The sequence below is a fragment of the Phyllostomus discolor genome, chromosome 4 (genome assembly GCF_004126475.2).
Source record: "Phyllostomus discolor isolate MPI-MPIP mPhyDis1 chromosome 4, mPhyDis1.pri.v3, whole genome shotgun sequence".
In the NCBI taxonomy this organism is placed as follows: domain Eukaryota; kingdom Metazoa; phylum Chordata; class Mammalia; order Chiroptera; family Phyllostomidae; genus Phyllostomus; species Phyllostomus discolor.
The window spans coordinates 83599351-83613440 of NC_040906.2; the positions used below are offsets into that span (position 1 = coordinate 83599351).

Genomic DNA, 14090 nt, shown 5'->3' on the forward strand with positions numbered 1-14090 from the left:
CCTCAGCAGCATCAATACCCATCAGCCTTCCTTACAAGGGGGGAAACACTGGGTAAATAATACCGCATCATTCAAGTGTTTCCTACCTAAACGACGACGACTACGACAACACCACCACCAACAAAGCTTATCCTTAGCTCTTCGCAAATCTTTCCATGGGATATTACTTCTTCTAATTCGTTTGTTGTCCAACTCCTAGTATCCCTTCAACAATGTTCTTCCAAAACCTGGTTTAAATTTCATTACCTTTACTCACCCCCAAATTTGGGGTAGGGAGGGAAGAGAGACGGAGGGGAAGGGAAGGAGAGGCACCCGTCCCCACTCCTACTCATTCCCCTTACTCTCCTTTCCCCCGTACTGCCCCCGGTACAGAAGTGCCCCGCAGCGCCGGGAGGGAGTGGAGCGCCGGTGGGTGCCTAGGTGCCAGTTATCTAGAGCAGAGCGCTGGGCGGTGGAGCGGGGGCGGTACCCAGCAGCGGACTCGCCTATGAGGAGCTGTCCGGCTGCTGGGTGTTGATTCCTGCTCCTGTATCCACCGAGTGGGCGCCTGTGGTTGCAGTTGGATTTGGATTTGCATTTTTAAGGAGGGGGTGAAGAGGGCTACGAGGCAGCTAGGCCAGCGAGCACCGCCAGCGGCAGCCGCGGGGACTGTAGCTCCAGCTTCAGCTCGGAGAAGACTGGCTATGGTTTGGTAGGGCGTCTGGGAGCAGGATGGAGTGAAGCGGCCTGTGATTCTCCATGGGGGTGGGTGGGAAGGGGTCAGCCGTACAGAGACGGTAGGCAAGAAGCCGCAGCAGGCGTCTGCGAATTTGGGGCTGGATTGGAAGAGACCGCTTACTCAGGGGAAATGGATTCTGTACCACGGCTGATCAGCTTTTTCACTTTGCTGTTCTCCAGCTTGTGGCATCCAGGATTAACAGCGACAAATTGTAAGTATCAATCAGAAGCTGAGGGTGGGTAAGTGAGGTGGGAAACGTTAGCGTTTGGAAAGACGAGCGTGTTCAATTGTGTCTGTTCTGAGCAGATGAAAAGGGAAAAGATGCTGGTTAGCGTGGTTCCATCACTCTAACCATCCCAAAAGTTAGCAGAGCTCCAATGATCCAGCCTCGCTGGATTTTCTGCCCTCTCTCCAATCTCAAAGTTCAGGGGTTATTGGAAGTGTCTTTTCCCTAAGCCTCCCGCTAGCTCCGTGTTCTGTGCCTGTGTATTTTCAGACAGGGCTTTTCCCTAGAAGGCCCCTGATTCAGATTGTTTGCGCCGCCTGGGGCTGAGCTCCAGGGATAGAGATTCTCCCAGCCACCACACTGGGTGACCGCAGCTCATCTCTGAATGCTGCTGCCTAGGGTTTGCAGTATACCCAGTGCCTCACAATACAGGGCTCTCAGCTCTCTGCTAGGCAAAAGGCTCCAGTTGGGGTATCTTGCCACCAATGGGTATGGTTTAACAGAATTGGGAATTCTGGCCTAAGACTCATGGCCCAGTGCAGTCAGACCACAAAATCAATGGCTGTCCCTGGTACAGGGAAAAGAGCTTTGATGCACACCTCACCTCCAAAATTTTTGTGCCAAATCAGTGTGCACTAAATGTACACTCTGTTCTCCAATCTCTAACCTTGGTACCTGCAGAGCATTTAATTTAATAGGCAGGAAGTCTGGACACCTGGGGATCCACCACCTGCACTGTGTATTTAAAGAACTCAGTTCGTGAAATGAATAAATCTCTAGAACCATCAGAGGTTTAAGCTCAATTGCTCAGCTGCCTCTCTAGGCAGAGAAAGGGAAGTTTTCCAGCTCTCAGAACTCCTAAATGAGAAAGAATGCAATTAAGCTGTCTGTATTTTTCCAAAGATAGTTTACCATGGTCCCTCAAGTTCCTGGGCTTGCTCCACTATCTGCTAACTCCATGAAACTTCAGACATATTTAATCATAATGGTACATTTTAATACTATTTCTTGTAATCTGAGCCAAAATTACTAAAGGGAGTAAAACAACTCACCTCCATGAGTCCCTCTGCTTCACTCCTCACTTTCTTAGGTCTGAGAAGGCCTTGAGTAAGATACTCAACCCAGAGTTATGCCTCAAGAGAAGAGATTTAGACAATTGCTATTTACTGAAAACTATCCAAAGCAGAGCCAGTGTTACTTTCTGGTTGGGAATTATAGAGATTCAGAATCTATAGTTAGTGGTGAGGGCTTATAAAAGGTTTTATTAAAGTTTGAATTCTAAAGCTGTGCTGAAGAGGTCAACCTCTCTAAAAGGGAGGCCCTTTTAGAGATCTAATCCTAAGGCCCTTACCTTAGAAATTATTTCAGAAAACAGGTAAGAAACAGGGTAGAATCTGATTTTTCTTTTCCTCCCCCTCCTCCCTGACCTATCCCTGCTTCTCCTCCTCCTTTTTCTTCTCTTAAGTGAAATTGTCCCGATAGTACTTTAGGGGGAGAAGCAAACAACAATAACAACAACACAACAAAACATCTAAGTCCTCTAGTAAGAAGTTAGGCATGGTGCTGAGCTAGTTTCTCTACCTCCTATAACAACGCTAGAGGTCAGTATCGTCCTAATGATGCTAAGGTGTGGCAGAGAAAGGCAGTTTTCCTTTAGCACAGTTACCTATCTGAAAATAGTGAATATTCTGAAGATATACAAAGATGGAAGGAGGAAAAAGGATAAATAGATAGAACATACTCTATAGGAATAATATTTGGGATTTCTTATGTAGCACATTTTCTTAAGAGCAAGGAAAAATATAAATTGTTGAATGACATTTTCTGTAAATTAATTGAATTAGGTTAACATGTTACAATAATGCTTATAAAATCTCTATGGTATGGATTTAGGGCTCATGCTTATCGTAACTGGTATAGCAATAAAGCTGATTCTGAATTTAAAATGAAACTTTGTGATAATGAACTTTAATATTTCATCACTGACAGTTTAATTTCCGTATTTCCAATTGCCTTTCAAATGAATGCACCTTGTTTGCTAAATATTTTGGGGTCAATGTTCTTAAAAATAATAATAAATGTCTTTATTATGCCAAAAATATATTAATTCAATGGACAATTAACTAGCATCAAAAAATTGCTTCTGAACTCAGTAGGTCTTGATAGTCTTCAGAACCTCTGATGTAGAACCTCTAAGGAAAAATTAAAAAAAGGACATTCCACAATTATTCTAGACATCTATGGTCTACACTCTTCATCCATTAAATATAGGGCTTTGATTTCCCATCTATTATAATTCATTAACATTCATATGTGTAAGTTGAAGAACAGTCCATTTGTACAAGTTTATAAATTATGTTGAGAAATTATTTTTTCAAGTTTATTCTTAGTATATTTTGAAATATTTCATGTCATTGTGACAGTAGCTTTGAAAATATTAGTTATCCAAGATGCTCCATGGCATCAATATGCTTGTGAACTTTGTTCAAATAAAATTAACTTTTGCTTTCATTCTTCAAATAATTTGTTGTTGTTATTGCTGTGTATATGATGAGTGTGTGTCTGTTTAATTTTCTCATAATCTTACAAAAACTTGGACATTTATCTGCTGGGAAAAATGAATGCTTACCCAATTATAGATTTTAAACATTACTAATTAAACAACATTAAAATGAAGTCAGGTTAGAAGGCCAGCTCCAGTATAGATATTATGAGCTTTTGCAGAGAATATAATTACCAACTAGCAATAACATTCTGGAAACTCTCCCATTCCCGATTTTTAGGATATTAAATAGCTATAACACTTTCTTTGGGTTTACCCTGAGGGAATTAGTTAATTTCAAACAAAGATATGATAAGCCAGTGTTAAATGAAAAACCCTTTTTATATATAATAATCAATTCCTTTGACACAAGCAGAAACAATGTGACTTGACTGTTGATTAAAGTGAAACCAGGAGTTTGAAATGCTGTGGAGTTCTAGTCCTACTTATACCACAGCTAAAATGTGATGTATACTAAGATGTCAAAAGCCCATCTGGTTATGCAACCTTCCTGTGTTCATGTGCTTGGGTATAAAATAGCAATTGAGATATGTGTCTACTCCCATGCTGAACAACTGCTTAATATTTTACTGAGAAGATTCATCGAAATTAGGTATGCTGAAAGAATATTGTTATGGGAGAACTTTCATTCAGATGATGAGAGGAATGCAGAGGACACTAATAGGGTCATTATTTACTTTAATTTTTTAGCAATAATCAGATGTTATGTTGATTATAAAGAGTCTTATTTTTCACCAGTGAGTCAGTTCAAATATCTGTTTGTCATTACGTATTAGGTTCACACAGATAATAGACTTGAGAGAGAAATAAAACAAACAAGCAAAACTCTTCATTTTAGCCCTTTCCTTACAGAACTTTATCTGAAATATACAAAGATGCCAATTATAGCCCTGGCTGGCATAGCTCAGTGGATTGAGTGCAGGCTGCACACCAATGAATGCATCACAGGTTTGATTCCCAGTCAGGGCACATGCCTGGGTTGCAGGCCACGGCCCCCAGCAACTGCACATTGATGTTTCTCTATCTCTCTTTTTCCCTCCCTTCCCTCTCTGAAAAGAAATAAATAAAATCTTAAAAAAAATAAAATATGCCACTTCATTAAAAAATGATGCCAATTTATATTCACAGATATCTTCAAATAAAGAGATGCACTATAGCTTCAGTTATCTGAAGTTTATGCAAAAACCCAATCAATGGTGATATTGTATAGATAAACAGAGATCAAACTGATTTTTTTTCAACAAGAAAGTGTTAGTGGTATAATTTTTGTGGTATTAGTAGTCAGCAGAAGTAAAGGAAGTATATAATGTTTATTTAGAAGATTCCTAAAAATTTTTCTATGGTTGAATATGCTTGATTTTGTCAATCTATTCTATGAATTTTCTTTCATTTATCTTTGGTTCACAGGCCTGTGCTCAGTCCACTGAGCTACACCAGCAAGCTCTTTCATTTCTCTTAATATAGCCGCCCTTACTCCCTGAACCCCTGCCAAACCAGATTCCTGTTTCTACTATGGAAAATGTAAAGGAAAAACTAAACTATTCATTTTCACAAAAAGGTGCAGAATTATGAAAAACTTTGTTTTTATAAGAATAATCCTCCCCTTATTCTCAATCTAATGGAAAAACATTCTTTAAATTTCCAATTTTCATTTTTCCCTGTTCCTCTTGCGCTTGCCTTTTTTTCCTTTAGTGGTATCCAGTTTTCATTACTACATTGCTTTATTTTTCAGTGCCACTTTTTACAAAATAAAGTAATGAGATATTGTTTGAAATGTTTCTAAAAACCTTTAGTAGGTGATCCAAAGCCCTTTGGCTTATATGTCAGAAATCTGCTAAAATAGGTCTTTTTATGCATGAGCTAATTATTCTTGTTATGTAGGAAAGTAGGGAAGGAGTCTAGTTATCTGAAAGGCCAGAATAGTCATTCACTCAGTAGTACATTATTTTGAAACTTTGATGTACTTATTCAGAGCCAATAATGACATTTTTAATTCATAAGAAAGCTGTCTTCATTTATCAAAGCTCTGACACTGTCTGGCTGGTGTCCTTGTAAAAGTTATTGACTTATCCTACTGTTCTTGGTGTATTAAGTAAAGGAGTTGGATCAAATAATTATTAATGACCTATCTCATCATAATGTATTTTCATTTTTAACTGCTGATGTTGCCTACTGGTCATTCCATTTGAATACTTCTGGGATGACTGTACTAAAAATTGTAAAGTGATTTTATTTATAAGAACAACAACATGATAAGGTTTTAATTCCTACTAACTGCTGCACACTTTGTGTCTCTCACTCCATATGCTAAATCCACACAATTTGTCAAGGTAATACTACTAGGTAGACTTTATTAAATATACTTTACATATGAGTAAATTTAAGGTTAATAGAAGATAATAATTTTTCCAGGACCATAAAGCTAAATGAAATAAATCAATATCTGGAACTATATCTACCTATCTTCAAAAGTCATACTCTTTGAAAAATATGAAATTAATTCCTATGAACTTAGGATCTGTGTGAGCAACTGTGAGAAGTTGCCTTGGCATTCCTATGATTAGTCTCTGTAGCTCTATCCTTAGCAAAGGCCATGGAGCTCACTGTTTCCACCAGAGTAAAGTCCTAAGTCATACCTTTGAAAACAACCAAACATTTGGAATCTATATCTGATATAAGAGGCCAAATATCGTAATGGTCAAAGATAAGAATTTCACATCTGACATGTACCAGATGCCTTTTTTTAAAGTTTCCGTAAAAACTTGATAAGAAAAAGGCATAGTCTTGATGAAGACTTGTGATTACAAACACATACACACCAATACCATGAAAGGTACCCCTATTGGTGCCATGTCTCATCAGTTTATAGATATCAAAGCAAACATATTAATAGGTATAGCAGGTATAATAACCTCCTTTACCATGTGCAAGTTTGGTCCTGATCTAGCACTGCCTAATACTAAATTATATCTTGATCACTCCTTCCTCATCCCTTAATTTGTAATTTTATGGAACTCCTTCATACTCAACAAGCAAACCATGTTTTCTCATATCCCCTTGCACCATTTATTATTATATTGTCTACTTAGTTGAGAATATCCTTCCTCATTTTTTATCTTCTCTTACTTTGTCCCAACTCTACACACACACTCACATAGACACACACACACTTTTCCCAGCCTGAGTCGCTGCCCTTATATATTACTATTATATTTCTATAGCACTTCTTATAAACTTCATCTCCCTGATTAAATGGCAAGTTCCCTGATTACCATATTTTATTTGAATGTCTATATTCAATAACTAAAATATTGGACAAAAGATATAATGTATGAAATAATACATGAATGGTCCCCAACTAAGAATTTTTATTTCTAAGTTAAAATACTTCTGTGGTTTTATAGCTAGAATCTGTTTGAATTTATTTGCTTAATGTTTGTTTCTTAAACAAATATTACTTACTATTTTTGGATATACTGAGAAGTAATTAGTATGTGGGCTGCTACATGAAAGAGCATACATTTAGATTGTTCTGTTGGACATGAGAGCCAGTGAATGGGCCTGCACTCACACATGCTGAATGTTTCCAGGACCTCGTTGCTGACATGGTTCTACATGTGTGTCAAGTGTTGGTTCCTAACCCAGAAAGCTGCTGCATCCCTCTGATCTCAGTACAAAGTTTGAGCTAATTTTATTAACTTGCTTTTGTAGTCTTAATGAGTGTTTCCTACACAGACTATAGATTTACAAATATATAAGAACTTGTCTTATTAGTCTAGGGTTCAGTATAAATGGAAAAGTTTAGGTTCTATTTAATTGGATTTTAGTAGTAAATCACTAGAAATATCTTTTTTAATTGCAAACTTACAATATTACTCTGATAACATTTTGAGTCTCCAGTGTCATCTTATCAAACTGTGGCTGGGAAAAGATTTAAGTGTTAATGGTTTGTGTGTATTACCCACTTGAAAAACTTTTTGAAGAAATGAATCTCAACTAAAGGTTCTCTTTCCAAAATTCATTTTTAAAAATAAATCTAGAGAAATAAAGATGATGAAGAAGATACAGTCCATGACCTCAAGAAACTTTGAATCTGGGCAGCTAGAAAAATAAAATTTTGAACATGTCAAAGTGATAAATGCTATGACAAAAGTAAACAATGTATAATACATAAAAGAGAATTTAAAAGTGACTGGGGCATCAAGGCAAGCTCTCTGGGAAAAATAAAAAGTAACTCAAGACTTAAAGTCAGACTTCACTTTCACTTAGCTGGAGAAATGCAGAGAGATTATTATAGGATTTCTGTGTGAAAGCATGAGATTGAGATATGTAGGAGTGGATAAGAGGCATAGGGATAGAAGAAGAAACTACAGGCAACCATGGGGTTCTTTCATTTTTACTGTTAAAGCTATGGAGAGTCATTGAAAGATTTCATACATGTAATTAGATATACATAGTCAGGTTTCTGTTTTTAAAAATTTACTGTGGAAAATAGACTAAGATGAGCCAAGACTAATAGTAAGAAAACCAGTTAAGAGATTATTACAATAACTCAGATGATAATTAATAAGGGCCTAAAGAAGGAAGTTTCATAATCTTCCAAGGTCACAAAGAATTAGAAAATAATGGCAAAGTAAATTCAAAGAATAGAAATACATGTGCTTGTATACTCACAGAAAGCACCTATGGTTAAAATGTATTCTATACCTGTTCCCATTGTTTTTGACATATGAGAGCTGTAGATGCTAGAAAAGGTGCTCCGTTCTCTGAAATGAAGTTTTTCTCTGGGAATACCAAATGACCTTGTTCTCAGTGCAGTATATTTTATATTTGCATGACACAATAGAGCATACACTGTCTGTATTCAGCATCTTGATGCATCTTCTAGTCTGTAAACTATGCCATTTTTTTATCAGCAGAGTGAGAACTAGACATTAAATGACGTGTAATTAAACATTCACATCCCCATTTTCACTCACCCTCTGGTGGGGGTGAACAGGGAGCAACTGTCCATGGTTTGCTCAGTGGAAACAGAAACAAGGGGAATAGGATGTGCCACACTGACTTGCTATCATTAGTGTTTGATTTGTTGGCATAAATGCTATGTCTCTAAATTTCTAATTGCTTTTGTGAATATTCTTGGGGGTTGATTAATGCCATCTGTTCACTGGATCAGCTGAATTGATTGAGTTTTAAAGGATGACACTAGTAACATTGAAGATAGAAAGAAAGTAAAGGGAAATGCCAAAGTACCACCCGTGATGTATATTATTTTTAACTATCTACCTTTGGAAGCAGAAATATTCCTCTGAAGACAGTCTAAGGAAATCTGCCTAACAGAGAGATGCTTGTAGGTGTTCCTTTAGGCTACAGTTAATGTATATCTTCAGTTCCCTCCCTTCCTCCCATTTCCTTCCTCCCTCTCTCACATTTTTCCTTCCACTCTTCCCTACTCATCTCTGTCATGTGGCCATGTATTTTTGGGTGTTACTGTTGGCTTTTCTTTGAGTTCATGATTGTCATAAAATGTGAGAGCAGAGGAGAAAAAGTCTGTTGGATCCAGTGCCGCCCTTTGAAACTATGTGGGCACAATCACCAAATGTGAAGCCTATTTTGAGGGCAGGACTGACAGGCATCTGCCACCCACTGGCACTTGGGAAAAACCACCTGACTATAACACCCCCACCCATCTGTCCCCAAACAACTCTTCTGCTAACTCCATTAGTCCCCTGAAGCTGTAAATATAGGGAAAAGCCATTCAGTTCATTGGAGATAAGCATTATGACACAGAGTCTCATCTTGAGAAAAAAAAATATGTGAATGTAAATCTATACTTAACCATACTTGACTGAGAGAAACAGACCATTTGCAGAAGAGAAACTTATAGAAGAGAGAGTATTAGGTATCTGAAAGAGGGGAAGAGAATGTTCTGAGTTGGGGAAGAACAAAGAATAGAATGTTCAGCATGTCTAAGACAAATGTTTTAGCTTCTTGATTTTGCTCTCCATGTGTAATATAGAGGGCTAACCCTTCAGCTTACAAGGCTCAGAACACACCGGGTGGGCAATGAGAAGTGGTGCAGGATGGTGAAAAGGGAATATGCTGTGCATCTCTGTGTTTATTTAGTTCTCACTTGGAGAATATTTCCTATGTATACTACCCTGGACTTTGTAAAGTTAGTGTAACTATGAGTCACTCTGTTTAAAATGCACATGATGTGGACATTCAATAATGATACCTGTTATTATAATTACTAATGAAATTCAACATAGATTCTTTCAATACTAAATAGAACAAAGACAACTGCATTTCCATTCTTAAGCAAAGAAAGAATGGCCCACTTTCCCTTCACTTGGGTATTCAGAGAGCTGAGTGATTGCTGAGGCAAATAGAAACTTGCTCTTATTTTAACTCCTGTGTCAGAGGGACACTGAGCAGAATACTAGAAGGGTTCCTTTGTTCGTATTAATGTTGGGTTAAAAATTAGGGGCTGGTACAATGATTAAGGAATTATAACTACTTATATCACCATTAAGTTCCTCATTCATCCATTCATTTATTCATTCAAGTAAGGCATACTGTGCATGCACTTCCCTATATATTCAAAAAAGCCTCATTGCAATTAGTTGATGAGGAGGATTGGGATTGCTGACCACATAGCTCCAGAAACAACAAAAGAAAACAACATCCCTTCAAAACAAAGATATGGAAGTATGGCCTCTTCACTTTATTCTTGTTCAATTTGTTAAGTACCTCTTTCCTTTCCTTAAGTCTTTTCTCTCTGCTTCCTTCACTTCATCATCTTTCCCTTGCTCCAGTGTGTCTTCTTTTGAATGCTCTCTCCTGTTTTCTTTCCTCCCCCTGTCTTTCCCTCTACTTTCTTTTTTAAATCATGTGCTATTGATTATGCTATTACAGTTGTCTTGATTTCCCCACTTTGCCCCTCTCCACCTAGCACCCCCGACTTCCTCGCACAATCCCCCCACCATTGTTCATGTCCCTGGGTCATGTGTATAATAAGTTCTTTGACTATTCCATTTCCTATACTGTACTTGACATCCCCATGGCTATTCTGTAACTACTATTTGTACTTCTTAATCTCCTCATCTCTTGACCCATTCTTCCCCATCCCCCTCCCATCTGGCAAAAATAGTCTTTGTATCCACGATTCTGTCTTTGTGCTTCTTGTTTACTCAGTCTTTTTTTTTTTTTTTAGATTCAGTTGTTGATAGGTAGTTTTTGCTCCCTCTACTTTCTATTTCCCTTTCTGTGTGGGAACTTCATCCAGCAGAGCCCCCATCCATTGTGGATGAGAATAAGTCTACAAAGACATGATCTGCTTGGGGAGGAAAGGCGGCCAGTCTCTCAAAGGAGAAGGGCCTTGAGCCTGCTCCTCAATGGACTTTTATTGGGTTCAATTTGCTCAGGAATACAGGTAAAGCTCATCAATCATTGTCAGGCAGTAATGATCAAATAATAGATAACATTCAAAGAACAATGTGGGTTTATTCTGAGTCAGGGTCAGATAGCTAAAGGGCCAGAAAACTTTGGAAAACAAACTCATTTTATGCTTGGACCCTTACCAGAAAATTGAGGGAAATCTTAGAAAAGCAGATTTCACAGGATTTTATGCATTCTTTCTTAGGCATGATTGCCTCAGGGAACCTGCCTGGTCCTGTCCAGGGCTGTACCACCCTCTGGCATTGTTTCAGGCTTAAGTCAGGCAGGGGAAGTAAGGCAGCCAAGAGATTAGGAGACTTCTTGCAGACAGAATGAGGACTCAGGCTATGTCAAAGCCCAGGGCTGGGGGTCCATCACTCCCTTTATCCATAGTCCCCCAAGTCCTTCCCTGATTGCCCCATCATGACCATGCCTGTCTTAGGTCATTCCTCCCTTGGGGAATCTTACCCATCATTGGCTAACCAGTCATCCACTTGGGGCAAAGCAGGGTGAAGTAAAGGGGGCAGAGGCCTCACCCCTGCCAGGAAAATAAGATTTGTTTCCTTAGTAGTTTATGGTTCCAAGATCTTTTACTCAGTCTTAGCCATGGGGGGTTACAGCTTCTGAAGCCAGGCAGGGGTATTCCCAACTTTCCTCACTCTGTTTCAATGAACATTTACTAAGTGACTTGTTTTTATGTTTTACAGTAAAAGCTAATGCTTTTCAAACATCACCAGAAGAAAAGAGTGTAGGTGAACCCAGGAAATTCTGGGAGCTCAGCTTTAACTGGACACCAAAACAATAGTTTCTTGAATTTTGTCTTAAACACTCAGAAAAACTGAAATTCTGCTCCATAATATATCCATGTTTAAATAGTTGGGCAAAGTTGATTCACTTAACCTGTGACATAAGGCCACGTACACCCAGCAACACAGGCTTAAGTTTCTCGTTTGTTCTCCCCATTTATGCCTTCCAGGATTCCCAGGTAAAGGAGAACAATGCCTCTTTTCCTCCTCTCATTGGGGAGGAACAGGCAGCTTCAATTCTCACTCACTTGACTGGGATATGAGCTGCAGACTCTGATCAATCAATAATGAGAGGGTGAAGTTCTTACAAGTTCCCAGGAGGAAAGAAGACCCACAAGCCTATTTAGTCAAGAGAAATGAAGCTTTTTGGCAGAGCTGAGCAGCCCCCATTGCAATCACCTGGCATTGTGCTGTCACATCTCGAGTTGATCTTTGAGTGAAGGAGCTGTACGAAATGACAGGATTTGGGTCAATGAGGACAGATTGCTTCTAATTGGAAATAAGCCAAGCTTATCAGGATATTACAGAGAGATTAGTGTCTCTCATTGTACAACAATCAGGAAACTTTTGACACAATCAAAAGAAATAAAACCAGCAGATTGGAATGTTGGAACATTGAAGATTAGATAGCAAGTTAAGAAATGTGTCTTTTCCTTGGCAGGGTTTGCAAACCTACACTCTGAGATGGAGTGGTACTGATGTGATCTTATTTTATTCTTCACCTTAGTCCTATAGACAGTTCTTCCTTCACTCTGCTGGCATCAGTTGATGTTTACTGCATGACTTGTTTTTATGCTTTCCTGGTAGAAGCTAAGGCTTTCCAAACTTTTCTGTTGAAGTGTCGTGCACCAAAAAGAAAAGTGCATAAGAACCCATGAAATGTAATATTTAAAATATCCTAGAATGAGAATGTGCTGGCTTGGATTGTTAGGTAATTTACTGAGATCAAATATATAGAAGATGGTCAGACTAGGGTTAGAGTAAATGTACTCTGACTCTAAAATTCATACATTTTTCACCAGAAATGATTTTCTTTAAACCCAAAGCTAAGGCTGAGATGTTCAGCTTTACAGAACCAATCTTTCTGTCTGATCCATGGTAAGAAAAGACTTACCAGTGTAGACCTATAGGGTCCTTCCAGTGTACAGGTCAGTCATGTTATTCCAACTTTGCAGGTCCTTCACTCACATCTAGATGTCCCTACAACAAACAATTTCTGTGAAAATTGATTGTATTATTCATTAAAGGTTGTGTCATCAATTCTTTATGACCAGGTACAATGCCTATAACCAACAGCTTGGACTCCATGATCAGTGCCCACTATTTGCATGTCTGTTCCTGTTTCATGCTCCCTACAGATCTTCCTCACTAGCACAGTATTTTCTTCACTTCATACCTCAAGAGTCCTAGAAATTGTCTGATGGATATTCTGATTTTTTAAAGTTGGTTCTAATAAGAAAAACCATTTTAGTGATACTTAGACCACAGGTTCAGATAAGGCAGTTCTGTTCTCTGTCTATTGCTGCAGAGGTCATCCCCCACACAGCCTATAACCTCCTTTGACCTGGTGGGAATAGATGGAGGGCATTTAACGAGTGTGTAACCAATACCATTATTCTTCATCACACGTTAGGTGCAATGACTGGCACCTGCCCTTCTGCCTCAAAGTACCTGGTTGACAGAGGAGGACCAGCCTGGATATGAACGTCCTTCCATCACAGGCTACATGGAAAGCCAAGTCAGGAACTTCTTTGCTTTATTCTCAGCTATCCTGCATTTGGCTCTTTGACCTCTATAATTTCTTGGCTTTGTTGTGAGGTCTGACTTTGTGTCTTTCTGCCCTTCTTGTTTTTTTTTTTCTTTTCTTAGATTTAGAGAGACTGAGTAATTTGTTCACTGCGCAGTATTCTGAGTCTTGACTCTGCCTCTATCATTGCCACTATCAGGAAAGGACATAGGGAACCCTGAAACCGTTCACACTGAGGCAATGGATAAATGCTGGGTTCCATCTCTCCAAAATAATTAATTTCAAGAAAGAAATTAATTTCAAAATACTAAGGCCTTAGTATTTAAAGTTATTTTAGGAGCAGAAGTTTTGGTTTCCAAAATGAAGTCTTGTTCAAAATTTTAGTATGTAAATTACAAAGATTTTTGCTTTGGGGAAGAAGAGATAAGGAGATACAGAATCCCACCACTCAGCATTCTCTTCACTCTGATGTAGCAGACCCCCACTCATGGGGTCTATGGCATTGTAGCTGAAACAAAAGAAATTCACAGGGACTACCAAATCCCGTGGGAAAAAAAGGGTGAGCAGCTTCTCTCTCAAGGGGAACAAAA

At 38.6% G+C, this 14090-nt stretch overlaps 1 protein-coding gene across 1 annotated transcript in view; it reads left to right on the forward strand.

Annotated features, from left to right (window-relative positions):
- Positions 1 to 488: 488 nt before the first annotated feature.
- Positions 489 to 14090, forward strand: part of CNTNAP5 (contactin associated protein family member 5) — a 959167-nt gene continuing 945565 nt past the window's right edge. Inside the window, exon 1 of the mRNA XM_036022576.1 lies at positions 489 to 929. Coding sequence (XP_035878469.1) covers positions 848 to 929 — 82 coding nt within the window. The 5' untranslated portion in view covers positions 489 to 847. The remainder of the gene's footprint in view (positions 930 to 14090) is intronic.